This window comes from Hippocampus zosterae, chromosome 12 (genome assembly GCF_025434085.1).
Source record: "Hippocampus zosterae strain Florida chromosome 12, ASM2543408v3, whole genome shotgun sequence".
NCBI classification, from domain to species: domain Eukaryota; kingdom Metazoa; phylum Chordata; class Actinopteri; order Syngnathiformes; family Syngnathidae; genus Hippocampus; species Hippocampus zosterae.
In genome coordinates this window covers 15,627,569-15,651,832 of record NC_067462.1, presented here as the reverse complement: position 1 = coordinate 15,651,832, position 24,264 = coordinate 15,627,569, and the positions used below count along the sequence as shown (strand labels likewise).

Here is a 24,264-nt window from a genome sequence, read left to right as displayed (position 1 = left end):
AACGTTTGCAGGCTAAGTCACTATACTATTCAAATAATAATTGTCAGTTGATGGTTTAGTACCTGGGACACAACGAGTGTCAAACAAAATCTTTGGGAGGGAGTACCTGTAATGGCAGGACCTTTAAACTTGGTGTCCTCCCATAGCAACCAATCAGCAGGCACAGGTGGCACAGGTGGATCACATTCCCAATCACCTTTCGTTTGTCCGGGGGCGACGCAGGCCATCACACTGTGCTTCTGAATGGCAGGATCTGACCCTTGTCCGCTTCGGCCCTTCAAGTCTCTCTTTTGAATATTTGCTACCAAGATCTGCATCTGTGTGGCTGTTCCCACTTTAGCCCACCACCAAGGCTTAAGTGCACACAGCTACAACTTTCTTACTGGTCGGGTTCCATCTACCCCATGCCACGGTCAAGACAGCCATTGGCGTGTCCGGGATCCCATCGCAGCTGACGCACACCGGCCGTCATTTTAAATGCACTGGTATGTATTTTGAAAAGGGCCCTCAGACTAACCCACATAACTTTCGACTTCTTGGACTGTGTTTCAAGAACATTTGGGTAGGCTGCTAACATTGCCGCGAACTCCTGACACCGGCTTGAGGGCCAGCCGGTGGCCAGCTGTACCGAGGGTGAGGACCCACATCTGAGTCAAGGGACAGCGAGCACAGGGTGCGCCGCTAGACCGAAGCCCCTCGGGCTGCCCAGGCCACTGTCCTGAGCCTTTCCAGGTCAACACGGAGCAGGTGGTAGTTCACTGCGCACCGGGAGGGGTGCCACTGAGTGGCCACCATCCCCCTTCGAGTTGGATCCCACTTGCAGACTTCGCCGGCCAGACCAGTTTGACCCTCAGACACTCTAGAACACTCTTCAAAGTTCTTTGGAGATCTAATGAGACATGACAATTCCGTAGAGATCTGTTTTGAAAATTTGGCACATTTTGATTGTAAAAATAAAGTTTGGCACTTATAACAATGAGAACCACGGCATAATCTGTGCTCATCACAAGAAAGGCTTCGTAGGCTGGCTCCTGCAATGTGTCTAACAAGTTGGTATGTAAAAGTGGGCAGGATCTTCCCGGTGAGTATGCACGTTCCAGTTGGCTGCTGCCTTCTACTTGCGGATGTTTTTCATGATTGTGGAAAAACAGAGAGTGAGTGTAAGAACTATAAAAGCAGTCCATACACTACATGGTGTCACTTGAAAGTGGCGCTGGATTTACAGCCAGCCTAGCTGGTTATATCAAGGATAGAGAAACTTGATGGAGGAACTTTATTGTGTAAATCAGTCCCACTCTTAGGTAACATCAGGGTGGAAAAAGGGGCAGATAGTTAACCATTTGCTGGATTTCAAACTTGATCGGAGGCCAGGCACTCCAGAGACCCAACTTTTTCTAAAACCTGATTTTACATAACAATTTTCCATCCACTTTTTTAATCCGCTTATCCGGGCCACTTAAGCGCTCTGGAGCCTGCTACTATATATACTGTGTGTGTGTGTGTGTGTGTATATATATATATATATATATATATTTTTTTTTATGAACATGTTCACTGACTTGGTACCCAAGGAAGTCTTTTAATTTCTTTTAATGTCTTAGATTGCAGGAAGTTGACACACATTTAATTTGAGGCACCTTCCCAATTTATGAAAAATCTTTGTGATGTGGAAGATAAAAAGAACAACAATAAAATAAAAATCAATGACATGCATTTTCCATTAAAAAAACATCCATTGGTCCAACATAAGTTGTCAACATCTCGTAAATATTTTGTTTGTGCACTAATGGGGTAATTGGATGAAGTGTAACAAAACTCTTACAAGTGTGATCCAAAGTCCAACTCCCAGTGGTTTCTTTATAGTATTACTAACAACAAAATAAAGGGGTGCATCATCTACGTATTTGGGTGGAACGGTCCTACTTCCAGCTGCACACACTGATTCAATTAAGGGCCGCAAATATGAGACGATGTTGACTCATGCCGCTGACCCTCTGCGAGAATTCAAATCCGTGTTAAAAACCGTGATTCATTCATGCTTGCAGACAAGACAGCAAATACACCAAGATCATGGGTAGCCAACAGTCGGGCTGTGGGCCATACTGGGTGTGTGTGAGCATTTGATATGGCCCGTTGTTCTTAAAAACAAAACAAATTCAATACAATTTACTCAAACAGCAAATGGATAGTCCCTATTAAATATCCATCCATCCATCCATTTTCTGAACCGCTTAATCCTCACCAGGGTCGCGGGGGTGCTGGAGCCTATCCCAGCCGTCTTTGGGCAGTAGGCGGGGGACACCCTGAATCAGTTGCCAGCCAATCGCAGGGCACACAGAAACGAACAACCATTCGCGCTCACACTCACACCTAGGGACAATTTCGAGTGTTCAATCAGCCTGCCACACATGTTTTTGGAATGTGGGAGGAAACCGGAGCACCCGGAGAAAACCCACGCAGGCCCGGGGAGAACATGCAAACTCCACACAGGGAGGCCGGAGCTGGAATCGAACCCGGTACCTCTGCACTGTGAAGCCGACGTGCTAACCACTGGACTACCGGGCCGCCCCTATTAAATATGTTGCTATTAAATGCAAGCGACACATTTAAAAGAACGTTTCATACATAAGGCAACACAATATACTTCAGACAAGCAAAAAAAAGCTTCAGCTTCAAGTCATTGTGTGCTTTAGTAAAGTGTGAGCTCGCTGGTAGTCACCAGCACACTGGTCAAGAATGTCCTCCAGGAAAACTCTGCTGAGTTCTGGAAGGTTTACCATCAGTTTCATCAAGGCCCATTCCAGGTTCTCGTATTGGTACCGCTCAAGGTATTCATCTTCGTCTGTAAATAAGTAGACAATCCTTTTTTTGGGTTTTTTTTGGGGGGGCAGGGGTTGTCAGTATTATTTGATACAGAAGAGTGACGTGACAGGCTTCAGTGAGTTTAATTATCTATGACACTTTTTGTCAATTGAAGTTGTCGTTTCATGAGATTCGCTGATGTCTGACACGATGATGAAATCCACGTTTTTCCCGATTTTGAGGATCAAGCATTCATTATTTACACAAACATTGTCCTGACTGTTACACCTCATCCCAAGGTGGCATATTGATAAATAAAGCCCCCCCGCCCCCGCCCAACACCATTCTGTGTTTTTTTCCGTACAGCAAGAACAGTGGCAATGAAAATTTTGAAAAACCACATACAGATTTTTGCATTTCTTTTTTTTTTCAATGGACGAGTGTGCTCGCCCCTCTTGTATGCGAATATATTGCAGGATATCATTCATACCGTTACCTAAATCATTTTGCATCATCTGGCCAGAGTAGCTCTCCTCTGGATGGGGTCCCGGTTTTTCTTGTCCATCAGTGCTCAGTGGTGAGTGGCTGACATCGGCCTTTCTCATTGGGGTTTTCTCACGTCCTTTCTCGTGACGGTCGAGCTTGTCCAGGAAGGCCGAGTTCACTCTGTCAAGAAATTGCAAATAAACACACACACACACACACATATGTTACTGGACTGTGCAGATTTGATGTAGATGGCAACAAATTAGTTTACTAAACACTGAGCTGCTCAATTCACTTAACCTACAAGTGGCGTGTGACTGGAAGTTGTTAGCACTCAGCAGTCTGCAGTTGCAGCTTGTGATCATGCGTTATATCTTTTATCGTTACCATTATTCTCATACAGAGTTTGTTTCGTGTACAATTCACCGAGGGCATGGGGAAAGAATAAGAATCTAGAGGGCAGAGGGAAGCACTTTAAAATGGTACGTGTGAGCTACGATAGTTAACAGGCTGCAAAAGTGGTTGCATACCGTGTCAGGCTGTTGCTCTTCATGGCGTGCGTGTGTATTGTGAGTGTGTGCGCGGTAACGGGTTGATCGCGGGAGGTTGGTTGATCGAAAAGTGGATCTTCGGTCCAAGAAGTTTGGGCACCCCTGATTTAGTTCCTTGGCACCATGTATGTCACAAGAGGGTGCCAAAGCAATATTTTGTATTAGACACGGCCCTGTGCCTGAGCACAAAACAGGATAGGTTTAAATATATATTTTTTTAACTACAAAATACAGAATGTGAATCTTATGTTCCATAATACTGACCTGGTTTAACCCTTTCAGGGACAGTGGTTACGACAGTGGACAGCTTATTGTGTTGTCAGTTTACAGGGTGAATAATAATTGAAGTCAACAAAATAATAACAAAATTTACTATAAGTTGTAATATACACGTGACCCTGCTGGTTTAAACACAGTCTTCTGACTAATCACACATTTGTGTCATATGAATGAAGCAGAAAAACCCACCTATTTTTAAGCCTTCTCAGGGATGCCCATTTTGCCTTGTACTGACATTCTCAGTCGACTGAAATCATCATCATCGTGCCTAAGGGCTCAGGTAACGACCGCCATAGCTCACCTATTTTCTGGGTTTGGTCATGTTTATTGGCAGAACACATTTGTGAGGTTTCTTGCTGAAGAGGAGACTTGCAAAACATCGTGAGCTTGAACAATTTCACAAATGTGTAGAAGATGTGCGTGCATGTGTTTTTACGAGGTCATTATCAAGTTGTTAGTCTGTCATAACAACATCCTTCTGTGAGCTACATGTGCATGTGCATGCCCACCCATACATGCACGCACACCGACACACTCAAACAACCCCCCCCCCCCCACACACACAGTCATCTCAGAAAGTTTGAGAGGTCCAAGTCAGAACCACGTTGAGAAGGCCAAATGTTGTGTGTGTGTGTGTGTGTGTATGTCTTGACAAAATGGCGCATTCGAGCAGGAAATGAGACTGCTGTCTTCCTGTAGCTGCCACACCACTATGAACTTCCTTGGTTCTGCAGCCATCGAATTCCTCTTGTGTCATGTGACCTTGCATCGGTCTCAGAGAGATTTACAAGGTGCATCGCTGAGTTTTCAACTTTTGGCGTGTCATCAATCACCACATCTTTGCATCAGTCACCATGTGTTTCCTGTTCGTGGCATCTTGCCAACTACAGCAGCCGTCAACGCGGCAATAAAAAAGCTGCGAAAATCATGTCAATGCAGTGTATGCGGCATATTGTAATGAAAGGGAAGAGTGATGTGTCACCAATGATTGGGAACATTCATTACGTCTCACTAAAATAGCTTATTCTGTACTTGTATCCAGGGGTATTAAGTGTAACATTTTAAATCCTTCAAAGATATGTTCCTATTTATGTCAAAAGACTGATTTCCCCGCAGGACACACCTTCAATTGTGTTTGTAATGGGACACTTGGCCACTGTATCTAAAGCCATGGGTTCAAACTCATTTTCATTTTGTGCCAAATCAAATCTCTCCGAATAACATGCATCCATCCATTTTCGGATCCGCCTTTCCTCACAAGGGTCACGGGGCATCCTGGTAGCCTATCCCAGCTGTCTTCGGGCAGGAGACGGGGGACACCCTGAACTGGTTGCCAACCAATCGCACGGTACACATGGTTAAACAACCATTCGCGCTCACACTCACACCTAGGGACGATGTCAAGTGTTCCATTAATCCGCCATGCATTTTTTTGGAATGTGGGAAGAAACTGGAGTACCTGGAGAAAACCCACACAGGCACAGGGGGAACAGGCAAACTCCACACAGGAAGGCCGGAATCGAATCCTGCACCTCTGCACTGTGGTGCATATATACACAAAGGTGTATACATGCCAGGATATTTGGTGGGGCTTGGGAAGTGGCAATTTTGCATGATCGCTGTGTTAAAGAGGGAGAGGGAGGTACTGGAAATAAATCTAGAACAGTGCATATGCAATTTCCAGCGGTCTTTAAACAGACTCTCCCTCACTCTTTAAATAGAAACAAAGCAATAATAAATACTGGACCATCACACTGTTCAAACTGCTGCTGTATGTTGCGCTTGTCTGCATTGCTAACATCCAACTTTTTTGTCGCAACTATGAAGTTAAAGTTGCCTAAAAAGGAAACAGTTTGTTATTACAAATAGATAGACGGACAGAAAGACTCACTGGGCACAATCTTGCCGCAGTTGTTCTTGCCTTTTCTTCTCCTTCACCTGCTTCTGTTCCTCCAGACACTCAGCCTGCAAAGCATCACGGAGACACAGTAACCACGTTTATATACAGTGCTATACTTTGTCACAGCACTGTAAGCAATATGAGCACATCCTGTAAAAAGCTGTGTGCAGCTATAAAAAAAATGCTCTTTTGGATCTTTTAGCAAAAATTCCCAAAGAAAGTCTGTCCAAGGATCTGGCTTCACTTACTGTCCTACTTTTGTCAGCGTAATGTACATTGCATAAGTACTTTCCCAAAATCCATTACAAGTGAAGTATCAGTAAGAGAATTTGGAATGATGCTCCTCAGGGAAATATTTTAAGTCCATTCCTTTTCTATGAAGCCTCAAAGCAAAGCATAAAATACTTGTATGTTTTCAAAGGTTTCATGCAAAATTAACCTTTTTTCAGCTTTTAGAGATGTTGAGATCCAAATTATTCGCAAAAAACACCCTTTAAGTTGTGTTTTCCTCCATTCATCCATCTCGCAGCATTCCTGGATGTTCCTGCTCTCTCAGCATTAGCGCTGTCCAACCCATGAAAATGATTGGGTCCTCAATCTGAAATGTAAAAGATTAAGGAGCCACTCCCGTAATGCGACTGCCAAACAAACACACGCCCACTTTCTCAGGCAGCCAGCAGGACACCCGCTAAGCACTATGATTGGCCACCTCGGCAAGGCCATCGGCCTTCTCAGCTGGAGCTAGTTTATAATCACATTCAAATCTAAGGGTAATTAGAGTTTTCCAATAACCTAAGAGGTGTTTTTGGAGTAAGGGAGGAAGCCAGAGTACCCAGATAGATAGATAGATAGATAGATAGATAGATAGATAGATAGATAGATAGATAGATAGATAGATAGATAGATAGATAGATAGATAGATAGATAGATAGATAGATAGATAGATAGATAGATAGATAGATAGATAGATAGATAGATAGATAGATAGATAGATAGATAGATAGATAGATAGATAGATAGATAGATAGATAGATAGATAGATAGATAGATAGTGAGCCATACGAACAAATGTCATACATTTTAGAATAAGGCTGACACACCAAAATGTAGGCAAAAAAGGGGCAATTGTTATGCATAGAGACACTGCTACTTTAACTTTTCACTTCACTTGTAGTCTGCAGAGCACTCATCATAGTAGCGTTCTTTCATCATGCCCTGATGCTTGCCTCGAGTGACATCGAGTGTCTGCAAATGTTACTGCTCCTTCAGCGGTTGTTGGGACGTGGTGATTTTGAACTTGTTGCGACAAGTACTCAAACCGGGGGGAAATATTAACTGTAACTGGACTCTGTCAAAAAGTGCTGACTTGACAGAAATATAAACACAGAAGAGCACAAGGAAATGTGAAAGAGCCCCCCCCCCACAAAAAAAAATCACTCTTGGCATGTCTTTACACTCACCAGTTTTATATCTCCGTCCCCCCCCCCTCCGAAAACAAAAAGCTAGAATATGTTTTTTTTTTTTGATTTACCTTTTTTCTTTGCTCCCGTTTCTTCCGTTTAAGCTCATCCTCCTCTTGCCTCTTCTTTTGGGCCATATATTCCTGTTTCAACTAACGAAACACAAATCATCCATCCATCCATTTGCGAAGCTTCTGAAATTACCAATTTGCTCAAATTACATGAACATTATTGCATGCAGGGATGTGCCAATCAGGGTTTTAAAAGTGGCGATACCGATAATTCATGAGTGTGATTGGCCGATACGATCAGTTTTTTTTTCTGTGTAAAAAAAGTGTATTCTTACACACCTAATTCCAATAAAGTTGGGATGTTGTGTTAAACATAAATTAAAAACATAATACAATGACTTGAAAATCATGCTCAACCTACATTCAATTGAACTCACAACAAAGACAAGACAAATGACTGATAAACTTTTCGTTTTTAGCAAATACGTATTAACTTCAAATTGTATGGCTTGCATTTGTTTTTTATGTTTGACACAATGTCCCAAATTCATTGGAATTGACTTTGTGTAAAAGTTGGCTGCTGCAGAATTTAAAATGAGATTAAATGTTGAATGTAGTCAATATTTTTAAGTAAATCTTCTCCCCACAAATACAAACAATGTATTATCTTGTCTACAACTACCATGAAAATTGAAATTATAGTGTGATCTATTTCGTTTCAATGTCAAAAAATGTCTTTCGTGTCAGCTGTTTTTATAAAACTGGTGCAAATGAACAAATCAACGGACAGAATAGGAATGGCAAACATAACATTTAAACAAGTTGTAAATGAAAACACTTATGTATTTATTTTCTCATGAAACATGAAATAAAAAACATCAGATTGACATTTTATATTCTATGGCAGGATAGTGTTACACAGATGCAAACAGACAATACGAACAGTAACACGGAGACTATTGTAAATGAATTCTACTTGAGAGAGAAACAAAACCATTTGAATATTATTTAACAGAATTATTAAAACTCAATTTGGTTTGAACTTGTCAGTCAGGCACTGTGCAATAAAAAGCATGGAGCTCCACATTTTTGTTTTATTTTAGTCACAATCATAAAAATATTTGTTATTTTTCAAATTAAAAGACAACACACAAAATTTGGAAATGCCTGTTGTATATTGGACAGTGACACTCTAGATTTCCAGTATTAGTACTTCGGTTGAGTACAGTTCAGTCCACTCACACTTCCTGTTTGAAGTCATGAATGTATTTCTTGTCCAAAGGCCTGCTGGACATGAGGGCCCGGTCTTGCTTGCTTCTGTGTGACGAGCAAGCCTCAAGCAGCAGCAATGTCTGTGAGTGTATATTGGTGTGTGTGTGTGTGTGTGTGTGTGTGCGCGCGCGCGTGTGCTTTGCGTTCACATGCATCACAACTTGGGCTGATTGGCTAGCTTGGCCTTCAGGTTCTCTGCCAGCTTGTCCAGGAACTCGAAGGTGTTCAGGTAGTCACTGCGCGTCACACTGTAAGCAGAGAAAGATTTGTCGAAAAACTGATCAGGTTTTTATTGACAAGCTACCAGGCCAATACGTACTTACGCAGGACAATAATTTCTACCATTAAAAAGGCGAACTATTACCCAACAATAGTGGAGCCAAACAGGAAAATTCAGAACAGGTTTTTGATTCATGAATCAACCAAATGCACTCCATGTCTCCTGCTCTGTGCTGTGTGTGCAAAAACAAAACAAAACAAAACGAAAAAATATGTATATCTTGGATCTAAAGCTCCCCGCGCATACTCCACTTGAAACTACGCAGAGAAACAAAATTGAAAGAAAATATTCATGTTGTTCAGCATCTTTGTAGATAGGGCACGTTTGTCGTTTTGTCCCGGACAAAATATCCAGAATGTTCCTGATATGCGATGATAGGGGTTGGTATCTCTGACCAAACTTCCTCAACTGGCGGACCGCGATCCACGACCGGACCGCCGACCTCCTCTGTCCGGACCCTCGGCAAATTTTATAAAATAATAAATTATAAAGTGATTTTTACGTTACACATTTTATATTTTTGGACTATAATCTGCGCATTACCACGATCGCTTGTTAAAATGATCCGTTTTATTATTTGCGTGCACGAACAGATGTATTGCAGAGGGCGCAGCAGCGCGACTGTGTGTGTATAATGTTTGACGAATTGGCTCATGCTCATGGCTGAGCAGGGCATGTCGGCGATAACGATGCGCTGATTGGCTCCTCTGAACTTAAGGTGTGCCCATACATAAGCATCACGCATTCAAAATGGTTGATTGTGTCAGGTAACAGATGCATGCGCGACGCCACAAAGTGCTCACAGCTACAGCACAGGAGAGCCGCACACAGACAATTAAGGGCCGTTCACACGGCACACATTTGCTCCGGCGCTGCACCGATATATTTTGTTGCAAACAACCGCCCAAGAAAACGTAAATGAACGATGACTTCAATGACACTCAGAAAAGCAAACATTAATGCGCCAAACAGAAAATCAAGAGAGAAAATCACGAAATAAATTCTATGGGGAGCGGGGGGTTGTGAACAAACAACTCCGAGACAGTCCAGTCTCCTACAAAAGGAAAGATGTTACTAGCCAAGTCTTGTGTCGTTATGAAACAAACACATTACGGAAGTCCGACATAGCACGAAAGCAACGCATTCTCGCCATACGTACTCTTCACAAGCATTTGCTCTGGAGAAAATTGAACCCAGTTGCGTTCACACATGAAAATTTACACCGGTGCTGCTTCGCAAACGAGCATTTGGTCCGGAGCAAATATTTGGTATAAGCTCTTTTCCGGGGCTACGCCGGAGCCAATTTGCACGTGTGAACGCTCTACTGGGGCAGCCCCGGCGCAGCACCGGACCAAATCTTGCCGTGTGAACAGCCCTTTAGACAAGACGAATCGCGGGAGGTTTCGATTGTGTGCAGTTTTGCTCCCGTCTACCCGGGGATCTTTGCAGCTGTTTAACAACAGAACTCCGCAACATGGTAAATGAACATCCCAATGGCGTCCTCAAATAATATTTGCATGCCTCAGACATTGCATTCACCTTTAGTGGAAGAACAGCACTGCACATTCCTGTGCTCCCTTGTGTCAGTTTTTAAAATGGTTCTTAACTCCTTTTCTGATATATTTTTCAGTGATTTCAGAGGGGATGTGAAAGGGGGAATTGTACAAATGAAAATAATATTTTTGTTTTCAATTTTAGTATTTATTTTGGTAAAATGAGTATTTTGTTTTGCTTTTGTTAAATTAAGGTGAAAAAAGACAACTACTGTTTAACAAAGTTAAAGTAAAAATGGCTTATTTCTCTAAAAGGGATATTTCTATTATTAAGCAAGCACAACTTAACAAAATAAAAGAGTTCCTCTGCCTCAACACAATACCTGTCATTATTTGCTGTGTACTGGCAAAGTGAATAATTGTTATTTTCATGCACCCCACTATTGGTTGGTTGTGAGGAGTGTTGATTTGTATAAGCTTGGCTTGACCATACTAAATTGGCATATAGCCCTGCTCCCCATGACCGCCGGGGGACATGGGACCAGATCTTTGTCTTATATTAAAAAAAAAAAAGGGGACCTACAGCCTTTCTAGTTGAGGACCACTGATCTAAACTATGAATATAGGCAATTAAAATCAGTTAGGATCACCCATTTTTTTATTTGGAGTCAAGCTCATCCCTATCCCCCACCGATGGTGGAGGTCAAAAGCAGTGTATTTTAGGTTCATTCTGAAATGACACCTGAAAGCTGATAAACCCTAACATCGTGTCAGACGGGGGGTGTCCACACTTTTTCAGAATGTAAGTTACTTATAAAATGACCATGGCCAAATGACCCCATTCATTTATTTGGCATTGTTTTGAATTAATGCCATGAGCACTACCGACACTACCTTCGCGAGCTACCGATAGCTCGCGATCTACATAATGAGCACTATTGGCATTAGACTTTCTCTCTCCAGCTACCTGTCAAAGGATTTTCAGTACCACATAATTGTGACTGTTTTTAACACTAACCTTGACAACCCCTTGATGCAGATGGCCAAATCCTTGGTCATGAAGCCCGCCTCGATGGTCTCCACGCAAACAGCCTCGAGTGCTTCTGAGAACACGCGGAGCTCCATGTTGTTGTCCAGCTTCGCTCGATGGAGGAGGCCCCGCGTCCACGCAAAGATAGAAGCTGCGGGGAGCGGGATGCCACAATCATTCTCACACACAAGCAGAACATGCACATTTGACTTATCGATCATGTTCACTACCGATGGGGTTTGTGGAGGTCTCTTTTCCCTGCTGATGTTGCCGGTAATGGCGCGTCACTGTGCCGTGCGCCGCCTCCGACTCCACGGTCCGTCCGTCGGGACAGATCAGCACGCTGGTCATCATTCCCAGGGAGCCGTAGCCTAAAAGTGGGAAAAAGCTGATATTGCATGTTTTTGTTTCTCCAACCCATGACTACGGAGGCCTCGCTTGAACGCATATGCAGTAATTTCCGGACTATAAGTCACCGATTTTTTTTCATAGTTTGGCCGTGGGTGCAATTTGTACTCTGTAGCAATTTGTGTGTGAAATGAACAGATTACGTATATCATTTCACATACTGTATTATTTTCACATTTAACCACAAGAGGGTGCTCTAGGCATGTGTTGATACTGCCCATTTGGCTGTAACTGATTAAAAAATAAATAAAATACTGAAGATGACTCTGACATAAGCGACGGAGAAGAGGAAACGCCGCATCTTTTACCTGCGGGGTTTGGGGAGTTCTTTAAAAGTGACACTGAGGATAAAGATTACATTGGATTTAGTGATTTGGAGTGACAGCGATGGGTTGGATTGTTGTTTCGGTGTCATGTAAAGTGATCATATCGTCATTGAAAATCATCAATCATTTTGGATTTCCGCTCTTCGTGGCAGGGTACAGTCCCCAAAACTGAAATGAAAAATGTAATTCTGAGAATGTGAAAATGAGTTCCCATGATATTCTGAATGAGCCGCACATTTTGAAGTTGGAATGGGAATGATGAAGAACATATTTGGGTGGAATGTCTCATTCATGCGAATGTTTTTTGTGGGTGGTGGTGAACAAAAGCAATTGTAAAGTAAGTGTGGATTTTTGGGATGTGAGTCACATATATTTTGTCAATATTTGGAAGTTTGAATGATTTTAATTGTTTGAGACATTTGGATTGGGTACAATGTCAAAAAGTGAGGAGAATTTGCGGAACTAAACAGTTTGTGTGAATGTGTTGCAGTATTCACACAAAAATATGGCAAGGTTAACGACGTTTAGTAAAGCTTGTGTGTGATGAATGCGCCGCCCGGTAGAAATCTGCAGTACCTGTTAAATTTGTCAATTAGTCACAGCACCACCGAGTCGTGATCCCAAAATGCTCCATACTAACATTTGTGGAAGCAAAAACACTGTTCATCATACCCTGGTGTAGTAGTTGGAACCTAAATACTGAAAAGCCATGTTGCTGCATTTCAGATTTGTTTTGCTGTTATATGGACCACAGGTCAATCGTACCAACCTTGAGCCACTGAGTCGGATTGTACATCTCCATCGTAGTTCTTGCAGGCCCAAATGAAGCCTCCATCTGACTTCATTGCCTGGGCCACCATGTCGTCAATCAGACGGTGCTCGTACCAAATACCTTTGGCCTCAAACTGAGCACGGTATTCCCTGTCGAGTAAGGATAAGTAGGAGTGTGAGTGTGGATTTAAAACATATTTTCCCAGAGAAAATATGATAAACAATGAAACCATCAGCACCATCATCATAAATCTTATTCATTTTACATTCATTGCGATCAATGCTATGCTTATGTGGACATATCATCAAAAAAAGCAGAAGAAAAACATTTCGCTTTCTTTAGAAACTTTTCTTTTATTGGATTTATCCAAGATTTATCTACCAGCAGCTAAATACTCAATGAATCTTGGCGACAGGTGTCGCTTATCTGCATCCGCGCATATATTGAGCAACAAAAAATGTTTACAAAAACACCATCGCTGTTAAATTAAGAATGACATTTGAAAAACAAATGAAGTAAAATAAAACAAATTTGAAATTAGACACTCATTTATTTTCCAAAGTCACATGTGACTCAGGAGCCGCAGGTTGCCGACCACTGTTTGAGATGCTCACTGAGCTGTTGTCTCATGAGATTTGCTGGTGATGATTTTGATTTTGTGTGTTTGACTTGTAGTTTCCACTGTATACAAAGTATGATGAATGAGAAACATGTGAGTGTGTGTGGGTGTAAATGTGCACGCATACTTCTCATAGATCTCCTGGAAAATGTCCTTGAATCGTCCATCGTACTTCTTCAAAATGGTGTTCTTGGTGCTGAGGTACAGAGGCCAGCATTTCACCAGAGCCATTTGAAAGGAGCTGTGCGCAAAGTCCCTGATGGATTTGTCCGTATTGTACATCCCCAATGCCACGCCGCCAGTGCCTACACACAAATATGCACAGTAGAGACAGTGTGCCCCGGATCTATTTTAGTCAAATTTTTGATCAACCCAAACATTTTCTTTACAATAATACGTTCGATGTGCCCCGACTTAGTATAAACACGGAATTCCGATGAATATTACGTTTGTAGAGTGAGTTAAGCAGCACAATCCACCCATTTTTAGCCATCTCGGGGGGCAGCCATTTTGCCAGTTTCTGTTGACTAAAACGCCTGGTAGACTGTTAAAATTAGAAATGTGAAAAACAATCAAATAAAACATACAAATATTATTAAGAATAATGGAGTGTTGCCTTGAGGTACGAGTGATCCAATTTCCACGTTTTTTTTTCAGCTGTCATTTGGCTGTTTTATTGCTTCGACTTGCGAGCACAGAGATACAAACGCTGCATGGGAGCAATGCCAGAATTGGTTTTAAAATAAATGGCTTCAAGCTATTTATTGTCACTCAGTTTAATTTTATTACCAAATGAAACAGAAAAAACAAAACGACACGTTGCATATTTAAAACAGCCACTTCGTTGAGCCTTTAATCTGCTATGTTAAGGCTAATGCTAACATGGGCAATGACTGGTAATGATGTGGCTGTGTTATGTAAAGCTTTAAGCAGCAGATATTTGAAACCAAATGGTGCAGCAACACATGTAGACAGACAAGATAACAGTTCAGTCATATAGTGTATTCTTTTTCCCCTGCAAAGAACGACTACATGGATAACACTGGAGTTCTCGGCAGGACATGCTCTGCCTCAGGACTCAGCTTGCTAATGCCTCATGACCAAACCCACAAAACAGGTTTGCCGTGACAGTCATTACTTGAGCCTGTTGAAACCGTGATGTTATTTTCAGTTGGCAAAATGGCTTCCCCGTGAGACGCATAAAAACAGGTGGATTTTTCTGCACATTATGAATCAGAATGCCGTGTTCTGACTCCTGGCTTTGCACAGAATGTATTATTGTGATGAAAATTTTTGACTTGACATCCCATTTAAAATGTAAAAGTGAAAAAAAAAACACCGCCAACAACAACAATTTAACCGCTGTTACTGCATAAAACTATTAACATGCATGTCAATGATCAATTCCTAACTCTTAACTCATTTGGGTTTTTTTCTCTGACACTATCACAAAGTATGACTGGTGTCAAACCCCAGTGCATACCTTCAAAATTGTGGACGACGAACTTGACCTGGTCTCCGCTCACAGGCGTGTAGATCATCTCCACTTTGCCCGGCCCGGGAACCACAAAGTCGGTGGCTTTGTACTGTGGGTAACATGTTGAAGGAATTGTCAATGCTTTAGAAATCCACCACCCAAAGTTACATTTCAAGTAAAGAACTGGGCCTGTGAAAGTCTTTTGATGGAAGAGATACAGCAGAGGTTTTCATAGACATTGCGCAACTTTCCGCTGCATGACACTTCACCTAGTTGTAGTTGTTGCTCCGGGGCTAGAGTGCTATTGACATTGGCCTGCGGAACAGAACATGATGGTCCAAAGGCCAGCTTATGAAATGTAATCTTTTTACTGTACATCTCCTGGCAACAGAGTCATGTCTGAAGTAACCACAAATTGGAGAGAGAGAGAGAGAGAGAGAGAGAAAGGGAGAAAGGAAGCAGCTTGTTATGCAATAACCAAAATTGATTTCTTTTTTCCACCACAGTTCTACACAGTCAATTTGGGAACAAATTTCAATCAAAACAAGGCAGTTGAGGTATTTTCTAATTCTGTCAATAAATCATCCGTCCATCCATTTTCTTATCCGCGTAGCCTCACAGGGGTATTTATTCCATTAAAAATAATATTTGAAAAAAGAACAATAATTTACTAATTCACTCCAAGCCAAATTCAGGCCCTCGTTCACCATAGTATGTGAAAAAAAATGACAAGAATAAATATATGCCTGGTTCTGCATGTGTGGATGATTACAAGACAAAAGTTTTTGTCATTTGCTATGAATGAGTTAATAATCATTATTACCCCCCAAAATCGATGAAGGGAAATTAGTAAAATGACAATCTATACTATCCAAAAATTAAATAAAATGTAAGATTTAGATATTGCTGGCATCAGGTCGTACCTGTAAAATCATCACTTTTCAGGACACCCTAAAAACATGTTTGTTGAACCATTAATGTTGCATCTTCAAAGAGCACAGGCCATTTTCAACACTTTATATTGGCAAAAAAATAACACCCACACATCTGGACTGATCGGCAGTACCGGTAGATGGAAAAAAAGAAATTTAACATAATGTCACAAAGGAGGTTTTGGCCCAACACCGGCAATTTATTTTTGCAATTATTTATTACAATTCTAGATTCATGAAAACAAAAGTAGGGCCGATCTGTTCTTGGCGCGACTCTCTTTACCGGAGTACGCATTTTGAAAGAGAGCATTTTTGCGGTCACACAATAGAATTACAAGTTTAAGATTGCTTTATGTTCCTAGTTCAACTGTGATGTAGGTTCTGCACACAAAAAGGCAGAAAACAAAACAATTAAGCCATTCTTTCCTCTTCTAAATCACCCCTCCTTATTTGGGTCACGGTTGATTTGACGCTTATCCCAGCTGACGTTGGGCAAGAGGCATGTTGAAGGGACGCGTAGCCCTGGGCAGCCAGTTTAGGAGCGTTCATGCTCAATCCACCCTCGCCCATCATCGCCCCACCAAGGTCGACAACTAACATTTAGAAGCATCAAAACGTCTTTGTCCAGGCAAGAATACACTAGACCCATATGTAGCAAACATCGAAAATTACGGTCAGTGACTCCTACCCATAACCCCTTCAACAAAAAATTGTAAGGGGCAATATTTGCAAGGGCCCTCTTTGAGAAGGTCATCGACTGATGGAATCTTGCTTCTGTTTTAACAGATTGCTCCAAAACGTATTGCTCTACCTGAAAATGAATTCCAGTTTCATTTTCCTTTGCAAAAAAAAAACATACATTGAGCCGAATACTAAAACATTTGATGATTTAAGCTGGTATCTCACTCAGTGGCGAATGTTCGCAGACAAATTTTGTTTATTGCAATCTGTTTGAAGAAAGCAGCCTCTTATTTGTTTTCTTCTTTCAAAGTGATGTTATATGTGTTTCCCCATTTCTTGAGAGAGTGAGAAGAGATGCTCGGAATACCTTAAAAAAAGTGTGTTTTAATATGGTCATGTGCTTTATTAATACGTGCTAAAGGTGTGGGAGGAGGAAGACTGTTAAAATATATATATACGGTTCATCCATATTCTGGATTTACACTTATTGCGGGTGCTTCTGGATCTCTGTTTGAAAACTGTTTTTCAAAAAAACGTAATTAGTCATGACAGCCCAACTCAACACTGCGATCCAACAGACAGTTACCTGATCTCCATGGGCGTGCCTGCCAATGATGATGGGCTTGACCCAGCCGGGAACCAGGCGGGGGATGTTGCGGCAGATGATGGCTTCCCTGAAGACGGTGCCACCCAGTATGTTCCGAATGGTCCCGTTGGGCGAGCGCCACATCTGCTTCAGTTTGAACTCATCAACCCGCTTCTCATCTGGCGTGATGGTGGCACACTTGATGCCCACGCTGTAGCGCCGCACCGCCTCAGCTGCCTCCACCGTCACATGGTCGTCCGTAGCGTCACGGTTCTCCATTCCGAGGTCATAACTGGGCAGGTGACGAGAGAAACGCATTTAGTCACATGAAATGAGAATGATCGTGTAAAAATGGTGACATTTGTATTTGTGAAAAGTTTTTATGATGTTCCTCAAATCGCATAGTTGCAAAAAGCGCCACTTTTGAACCCCCCCACCATGCTTCGGTCAATCGGCCATCGGAATACACGATCAGCATGTCGATCAATTCCTTTTATTGCTGCTTAAAAAAACATACAAGAAAAAAAACACGTGCAAATCATACATTGCAGCCTGTAGCCATCTAGAGATCAGCCTGTGTAGCGTCCCCTCCCCCTTTTCTTGCATTTTACAGACCAAAGAAGTAAACCGAGTCAAAATGTTTGTACATTTTCTGTACTGTCAATTTGAAACAATGTCTTGTTTTTTTAAGAATAAAAAGATGAAAATGTGGACAGAATGTTTCTTTTAATCAGTTTTAATTAGTATGGCAGAAGCCAGGTGATTAGTTGTCTGTGTAAAAGCACAATAGCTGTGCTAGATTTAGAAAAGGAGGACAGTTAAGAACATAAAGCCAAAGGAATTCGAGCAGAATAGCCTACACTTCTACTGGCATCAAATTCACCTAATTTCTCTGCTAATTATACCTCATGCAAGACCTGAAATACTGCATGCACAAAAGGAATTAACCCGCAACCTGACTCGCTTTACTTGCACGTCCAGGTTTTGTTTGAAAACTTTCTCCATCCTGAGCCTTTGTGATGTGATGCTGATTATTTGACGTTCTACATAACAGTGAGAAGGAACATTTCAGCATCCAAGATCAGGTTTGACATGTACATTGCCTTTGTGCAATGGATTGCAAAGGCAAGTGGAATACATCACCTCAACATTCTTTAGACATGCATTGTCAGATGGATTGCAAAGTCATCCGGGAATGTGCATATGTGACACTGTGAGTTTTTTTTCACAACCGTATTGACAATTCCTGCAATCATTAAATATGGCTAGTAAAAACATAAACAGTATCAGTCCGCTCAAAGATGTGTTTTGACAAGAGTACGTTTGGGAAATAGTTGAACAAAGGTGTGTGAGCAAAGGCTAAAGAAAAGAGTTTTATGACACCAAAGGGGAAATGGCGACGCAAACTCAGCAAGACAAAAGTTGCTCGAAATTGGCAGCCAAAGCATAGTCTGACAATGTTATACACCCTTAAAGTAAGCCATATACTGCGAATATGTGTACGTGTGTGTCTATCTCTCTCTATCTATAGATATAAATATCTATAGATAGATCTATAGATATATATGTTTTTGGAATGTGGGAGAAACCGGAGTACCCGGGGAAAACCCACGCAGGCACGGGGAAAACATGTAAACTTCACACAGGAAGACCGGAGTTGGAATTGAACCTTGGACCTTAGTACTATGAGGCCAGGGCGCTAACCAGTCGACCACTGTGCCGCAAAACATTCAAACTCCACACAGGAGGGCCGGAGCCGGGTTCTAAACTTTGCACCTCTAAATTGTGAGGGCGAAGTGCTAACCAGTTGACTACCGCGCCGCCCCCTTGAAAAGGTCTTCACATGAAAATGACCAGTAGGACTAAAATCTTTGTTCAGCATTTTTTTAAATGTGTGTGTGTGTATTTAGTATGTGTGTATGCAATGTTGAAATGTCACTGCTAAGGAAATAATTTTCAGTGATTTATTATTTGGGACACCTATATTAAACACATGTAAAGTAAAATACTCCAGTGTGCAGTCAAACTGTAAAAAATTAGGAAAATTAAAAGAAATTACTCAGAAAGTGAATTTCTGTAGGTTGGCAACTCTGGGAATGTGATACGTTCCAAAATTTGATGTCGGTGTTATTACCTGTGCAAGTCAAGTTCCAAGTAGGGGAAGATGAGCTTCTGTTTAATAAGCTCCCAGATGACCCGGGTCATTTCATCACCCTGCATTTCCACCACAGACCCAGCTTTGATTTTGGCAGCCATTGTTTATCCTGTAAACGCACATGTGATACAAATGTTGAAACCTGTGAACCCATGTGTAAAGGCGTTCATACTGAAACGCAGCGTACAGCCAAATGTTGCATGCACAAAAAACATCCATATTTATTTATCTGTGCGCGTGGATGAATCCAAGAGCATTCCTTTCCTACATCTCAATCGCTGGAGTACCAGATTCCTCCCTCGCCATGCCGTCAAATGAATATGCAAACGAGTATAAACACGTTCTACTGGTGGGAATTCAGTACTCTGCAAGAACAGATAATTAGATTATCTAATCATGGGTCACAAAATGAAATCCGAGGAACTTCAGAAAATGTGAGCTGCAGACATTTGCAAATGAAGTTGAAGCCCACAAAACTGTTACCATATTTTGACACACTGTCTTGTCCTGTCTGGAGTCAACAACAAACCCTGTTACGAAAACCTGTTGTCTGCCACTTATAGTGGCTGAATGCACATTTTGAAGTGTCATTCTCATTGGACAGAGTGGACATAGATTCCAAGAAAGCGCCGTCTGCATCCCCAATATCCTGCCAGGTCACTGAAAATATTTCAGGGCACATCTGTTACCTCTACTGCCCATAAGGGATGAATGTGGATGTTCAAGAGTTCAAATGTAATATTGTTAAAATGCAGTAAAGTATCCGATGGCGAGTTGTCTCCCATTTATTCTCCACAACTGACTGTTTATGCAGCAAGTGAGTGTTTTTCATCTTTTCACATCAATTATCCCTTTGAACTCAGAAACATGTCAACCCCCCTTAAAGGTAAAGGGTCCTGGTGAATGTCTCTCCCTTTTGGGTCACCACAATATTATTCTTTACATATGTAGTTACAACAAATTATTTGTGTCAGAGTATCAAGGGGTCGAAGGCTGCATTCAGACTTCTGGCACACTGTGTCTAATTCAAATCAGTGTCCAAATCAGATTTGGTCCTGTTCACACTGGGCCACGTCATTGACCCATCTGACAGGTTGACAGGTCTGACAGGTCTTACAGGTCTGACTTCGTAACGGAGGCATCTTCTTTGTTATTTTATGTTAACTGCTTTATAAAACGATTTATAACAGCTACAGCTGTTGTAAAAGCACTAAAAATAAAGATGTGTTGTATTGTATTGTTCTGTCAGAAATAGTACAAGCGACAATATACTAACTACCTTTATAAATGCACTTGTTTATATACAAACTCTGTGCTTGTATGGCGCAATATCTCCACAGACTGATAAGGCAATGTGTTTCCTCCTCTGTCCAGGGACTGCTGTTTTCAATTTCTTATTTGTGCTCCACTGTTTACTGCGGTGCGCCTCGACTGACACACTTTGCTCTGGCAAATTGAGTCTTGTAGTGAAGTCACCAGAGAGTGGCCAGAGAGTGACAAGGGGTGGAGGCCCATTCCTCTGGCCACCACGTAGCTCCGCCCTTGGTTGCAACACAAACGGATTAGGACGCAGCCACAGATAAATCGACATTGGGAGGGGCGGTGGACATAAGACCTTCGTGAATGAATTCATTCATACTGTAGTGCAAGAGTGGCTCGCTTGTGACTCAGCATCTATCCCCGGCTTGGATAATTAAGTAAGAAAATAGACAAAACTGCTGAAGAAGTGTTCATGTTACCAAAAGGGTTAATTAACCCTTAGATGCATGAGTGACTGGCCCCTACACTCTTCCATAGGTGGGTGAAAAATGACCCATAATAAAATTAATGCTTTTTTAATGACATTTTTGTCATTTTGGTTAAGAATAATCACTTGTATAAAATTTAGTAATATATTTAGGACCATACAGGAATGATTTCATGTTTGAAATATCTTTATTTTTAATTTTTTAACATTTTTGAAAAATAAAAATTACCCAGAACAGCAATAGAAAAATGTGAACATCCATTTTGTGTGTGTGTCTGTCTGTCTGTCTGTCTGTCTGTCTGTCTGTCTGTCTGCATTGCCTGTTTTGCCTTTCTGGCAGTGATCATTGCACACAGGTACATTGCATTTCCCACACCTATTGCTGACTTTGCGATCTTTGTTACTTGGGCAGATCTGACACCTTTTTCACTTTGGTTGGCCCTGTGTATTTCTTTCCTGTGCCTTAGTGGTGGCTTTTGTCACCCACCACCTTTTCATTGCTTCAATAATCGGGATTTGCAGTTGGGTGCAGCTTTCCAGTCGACTCCTCATGTAGGGTGTGACAAGCTCCTTTGACAGCTCTTTGAGGAACAGCCGTCGTGCATTGGTGATGCCACTCTTGAAATCTGGGTGCTGAGCCATGAAAAAGGTGTAGACATTTAGGGTGCCGATGTCAATTATGTTGTACCATTGCACCATGGGCCACCTCTGTATTTGTCGCTTGCACGGGTAGTTGCCAACCATCTGGTCAATGGTGTCTACACCTCCATTTGTCTCATTGTAAAATTTGATCACTTCTGGGTTTTTTTTTCTTTTTGCTATGTTCATCCACTGCTTTGTCGTGGTGCATCGTGCTCAGGAGCACAACAGCTTTTCCTTTCTTTCTGACATAGCTGACCATGGTAAGGCTATCATTGAATCCAAACTCTGTGCTGTAAACCTCCCTGGACTTGGAAAGCTTCATCAGAGTAGGGATGTCTGGCTTGTTCTGACATAGAGTCCCCACAATAGTGAGCTCCTTCTCCAGGAGATGCTGCGCGAGTGGCACACTGGTGAAAAAGTTATCCATGGTGATGTTGCGACCGGTGTTTCTAAATCTACCACACAGCTGCTGGACAATATTTTCTCCCAGATTCTTCTGAACGTCTTCCCCTGGTTGTCTCCCCGTGTAAACTATACCATTTATTGCATAGGGGATGCGTGCATCACAAACCCAGAAGATCTTTAGGCCATACTTGGCAAGCTTGCTTGGCTAGAAACTTGCACCTTCCCCTGAATGGCACAAGCTGTTCATCGACAGTGACACAATCACTGGGGATGAATTGCTGTCTGCAGTTGACCAGGAACAGGTACCATACATAGCAAAAGACTGCCATATGATCTGTTTCCAGGCGGAAGGCCAATTTGTAGATAAATCATAGTCATGAACAACACACAAACAATTTTATATGAAGATAATACTTTGACGTATCAGCTCTTACAGTGTAAAATAATTTTCCTGAGGGGTTCATTTCTGATAGTATAGTCTGCCCAGTCCGCAGTCAATGTATTGCTGACAGCCAAAGTCAATTCGAATCAGTGGTTCCCATTGGACTCCATAGAAAATGTACACGGGTCACTTTTGACCCATTTATGGAAACTTTGGGTAGCAAGACAAAAACTGAAATTTCTTAAAATGTATAAAATGTAAGTTAAAATTGTGAATGACATTATATAAAAAACATGTTTTTTGAGGAATACCTGGAATATGAAATTATAATAAATTTTCAGTCCAAAGATAATTCATGAAAAAAACCTCATCGGGTCATTTTTGACCCACATATGCATCTAAGGGTTAAACTTGATCCAGACTAATACATTTTCAAACTAAAAGCTAACCCAACGCGTTCTTTGAATGAAATATTTGTCAAAATCTGTTCCGAATAACTTTTCCTCACTCGTAGAAGCTTTTCAATGATGACTGGTTAATTTCTTTCCCGAGCATGATCTAAGATACTGTAATTGGAATACTCAAAACAGGAAGTCCAGTCCAATCAGAAAAGAGCAGTCTGTTCGCAGGAACAAATAAACATAAAAACATCAAAATACGACAAGAACCTTCACCTACACTATCGATCAATTTGGAAATATATCTTTATATCGTCTTGGGCTGTCTATGCTCGTACAAGAATTAAATAGCCACATTAGCTTCACTTGGTATATTTGACGCTTGAAGAACAGAAGCGAACAATGAAAGTGACAATACCGTCCTTCCTGCTGCTTGACAGTCTACGACGAAGACGGAAGGGAAAATGCTGCATATTCGTACCTTATTTTGCAGGTAAAAGGGGATGAAGGTAGCGATGCGATGCCCACAATTTTGCCGAGCTGGCTGTCCTTACGACAGTTTGGAGGAAGGAGAGTCACACAGACGAAGTCAGCTAGTTTGACAAGACATCAACCAATTAGAGAAGAGGAAAAAACATTAAGAGCCAATCAGATACGACCGTACGACTTAGTGGGCGTGTCGTGTGTCATGTTTTAAAACTCGTGTACTGTACTGTACTGTAATGATGATATCAGTCGATATACATACGAATAAATGCACATACACGCGCACACACACAAAACAAGTTGTGTAATTATGAAGGGTTCGGAAAATGATGGCATTATGGATCATTTTTATTATGGAGATATTTTATAGTTTTATTACCGATTCGAATCCATGTGTTCATTTGCCAAAACACAATTTTACATGTCAAATACAGTTACAACACAATTCTTTTTTAATACATAATTTCATGAATAAACATGTGCATATACTATATTTATCTTTTCACCCACTAGATGTCGGTAACTCACCGTGCAATTGATTCAACATTTTTCCTCTTGCTTTCATTCAACTAGGCGGACTTTGAGAGAGAGGCAAGAAAGCGGCAGGTGTCTCGGTGTAATATCCAATATTACTAGTGTAAAGGTCACTATTCATCACAATTTTCAAACACTTGTTTCATCAAA

General features: G+C 41.5%; 2 protein-coding genes across 2 annotated transcripts; both read right to left on the bottom strand.

Moving 5' to 3' along the window:
* Window positions 1–2,586: 2,586 nt before the first annotated feature.
* Window positions 2,587–7,748, bottom strand: epsti1 (epithelial stromal interaction 1). Its single transcript, XM_052081811.1, has 4 exons — window positions 7,550–7,748; window positions 6,010–6,083; window positions 3,299–3,468; window positions 2,587–2,842 (listed from the first exon to the last, which is right to left on the bottom strand). The coding sequence occupies exons 1-4, from the start codon at window positions 7,613–7,615 to the stop codon at window positions 2,673–2,675; spliced, it is 480 nt and encodes a 159-aa protein (XP_051937771.1). The 5' UTR covers window positions 7,616–7,748; the 3' UTR covers window positions 2,587–2,672.
* A 563-nt stretch (window positions 7,749–8,311) lies between these two features.
* On the bottom strand, window positions 8,312–23,709 carry idh1 (isocitrate dehydrogenase (NADP(+)) 1). The gene is made up of 9 exons (XM_052081793.1): window positions 23,576–23,709; window positions 19,500–19,629; window positions 17,366–17,657; window positions 15,173–15,275; window positions 13,817–13,994; window positions 13,068–13,219; window positions 11,795–11,935; window positions 11,553–11,715; window positions 8,312–9,009 (listed from the first exon to the last, which is right to left on the bottom strand). The coding sequence occupies exons 2-9, from the start codon at window positions 19,619–19,621 to the stop codon at window positions 8,916–8,918; spliced, it is 1,245 nt and encodes a 414-aa protein (XP_051937753.1). The 5' UTR covers window positions 19,622–19,629; window positions 23,576–23,709; the 3' UTR covers window positions 8,312–8,915.
* Window positions 23,710–24,264: the final 555 nt, after the last annotated feature.

Bases quoted from the DNA above. Each gene is read 5' to 3' on its own strand.
- idh1 (XM_052081793.1), bottom strand. From the start codon at position 19,621: ATGGCTGCCAAAATCAAAGCTGGGTCTGTGGTGGAAATGCAGGGTGAT. The intron at 17,658-19,499 runs GTAATAACACCG...TCACCTGCCCAG, and splicing joins TTGGAACTTGACTTGCACAG to TTATGACCTCGGAATGGAGA. The intron at 13,995-15,172 runs GTATGCACTGGG...ATTTGTGTGTAG, and splicing joins CGTCGTCCACAATTTTGAAG to GCACTGGCGGCGTGGCATTG.
- epsti1 (XM_052081811.1), bottom strand. From the start codon at position 7,615: ATGGCCCAAAAGAAGAGGCAAGAGGAGGATGAGCTTAAACGGAAGAAA. The intron at 3,469-6,009 runs GTGAGTCTTTCT...ATTTCTTGACAG, and splicing joins CTGCGGCAAGATTGTGCCCA to AGTGAACTCGGCCTTCCTGG. The intron at 2,843-3,298 runs GTAACGGTATGA...ACTTATTTACAG, and splicing joins GATGATGCAAAATGATTTAG to ACGAAGATGAATACCTTGAG.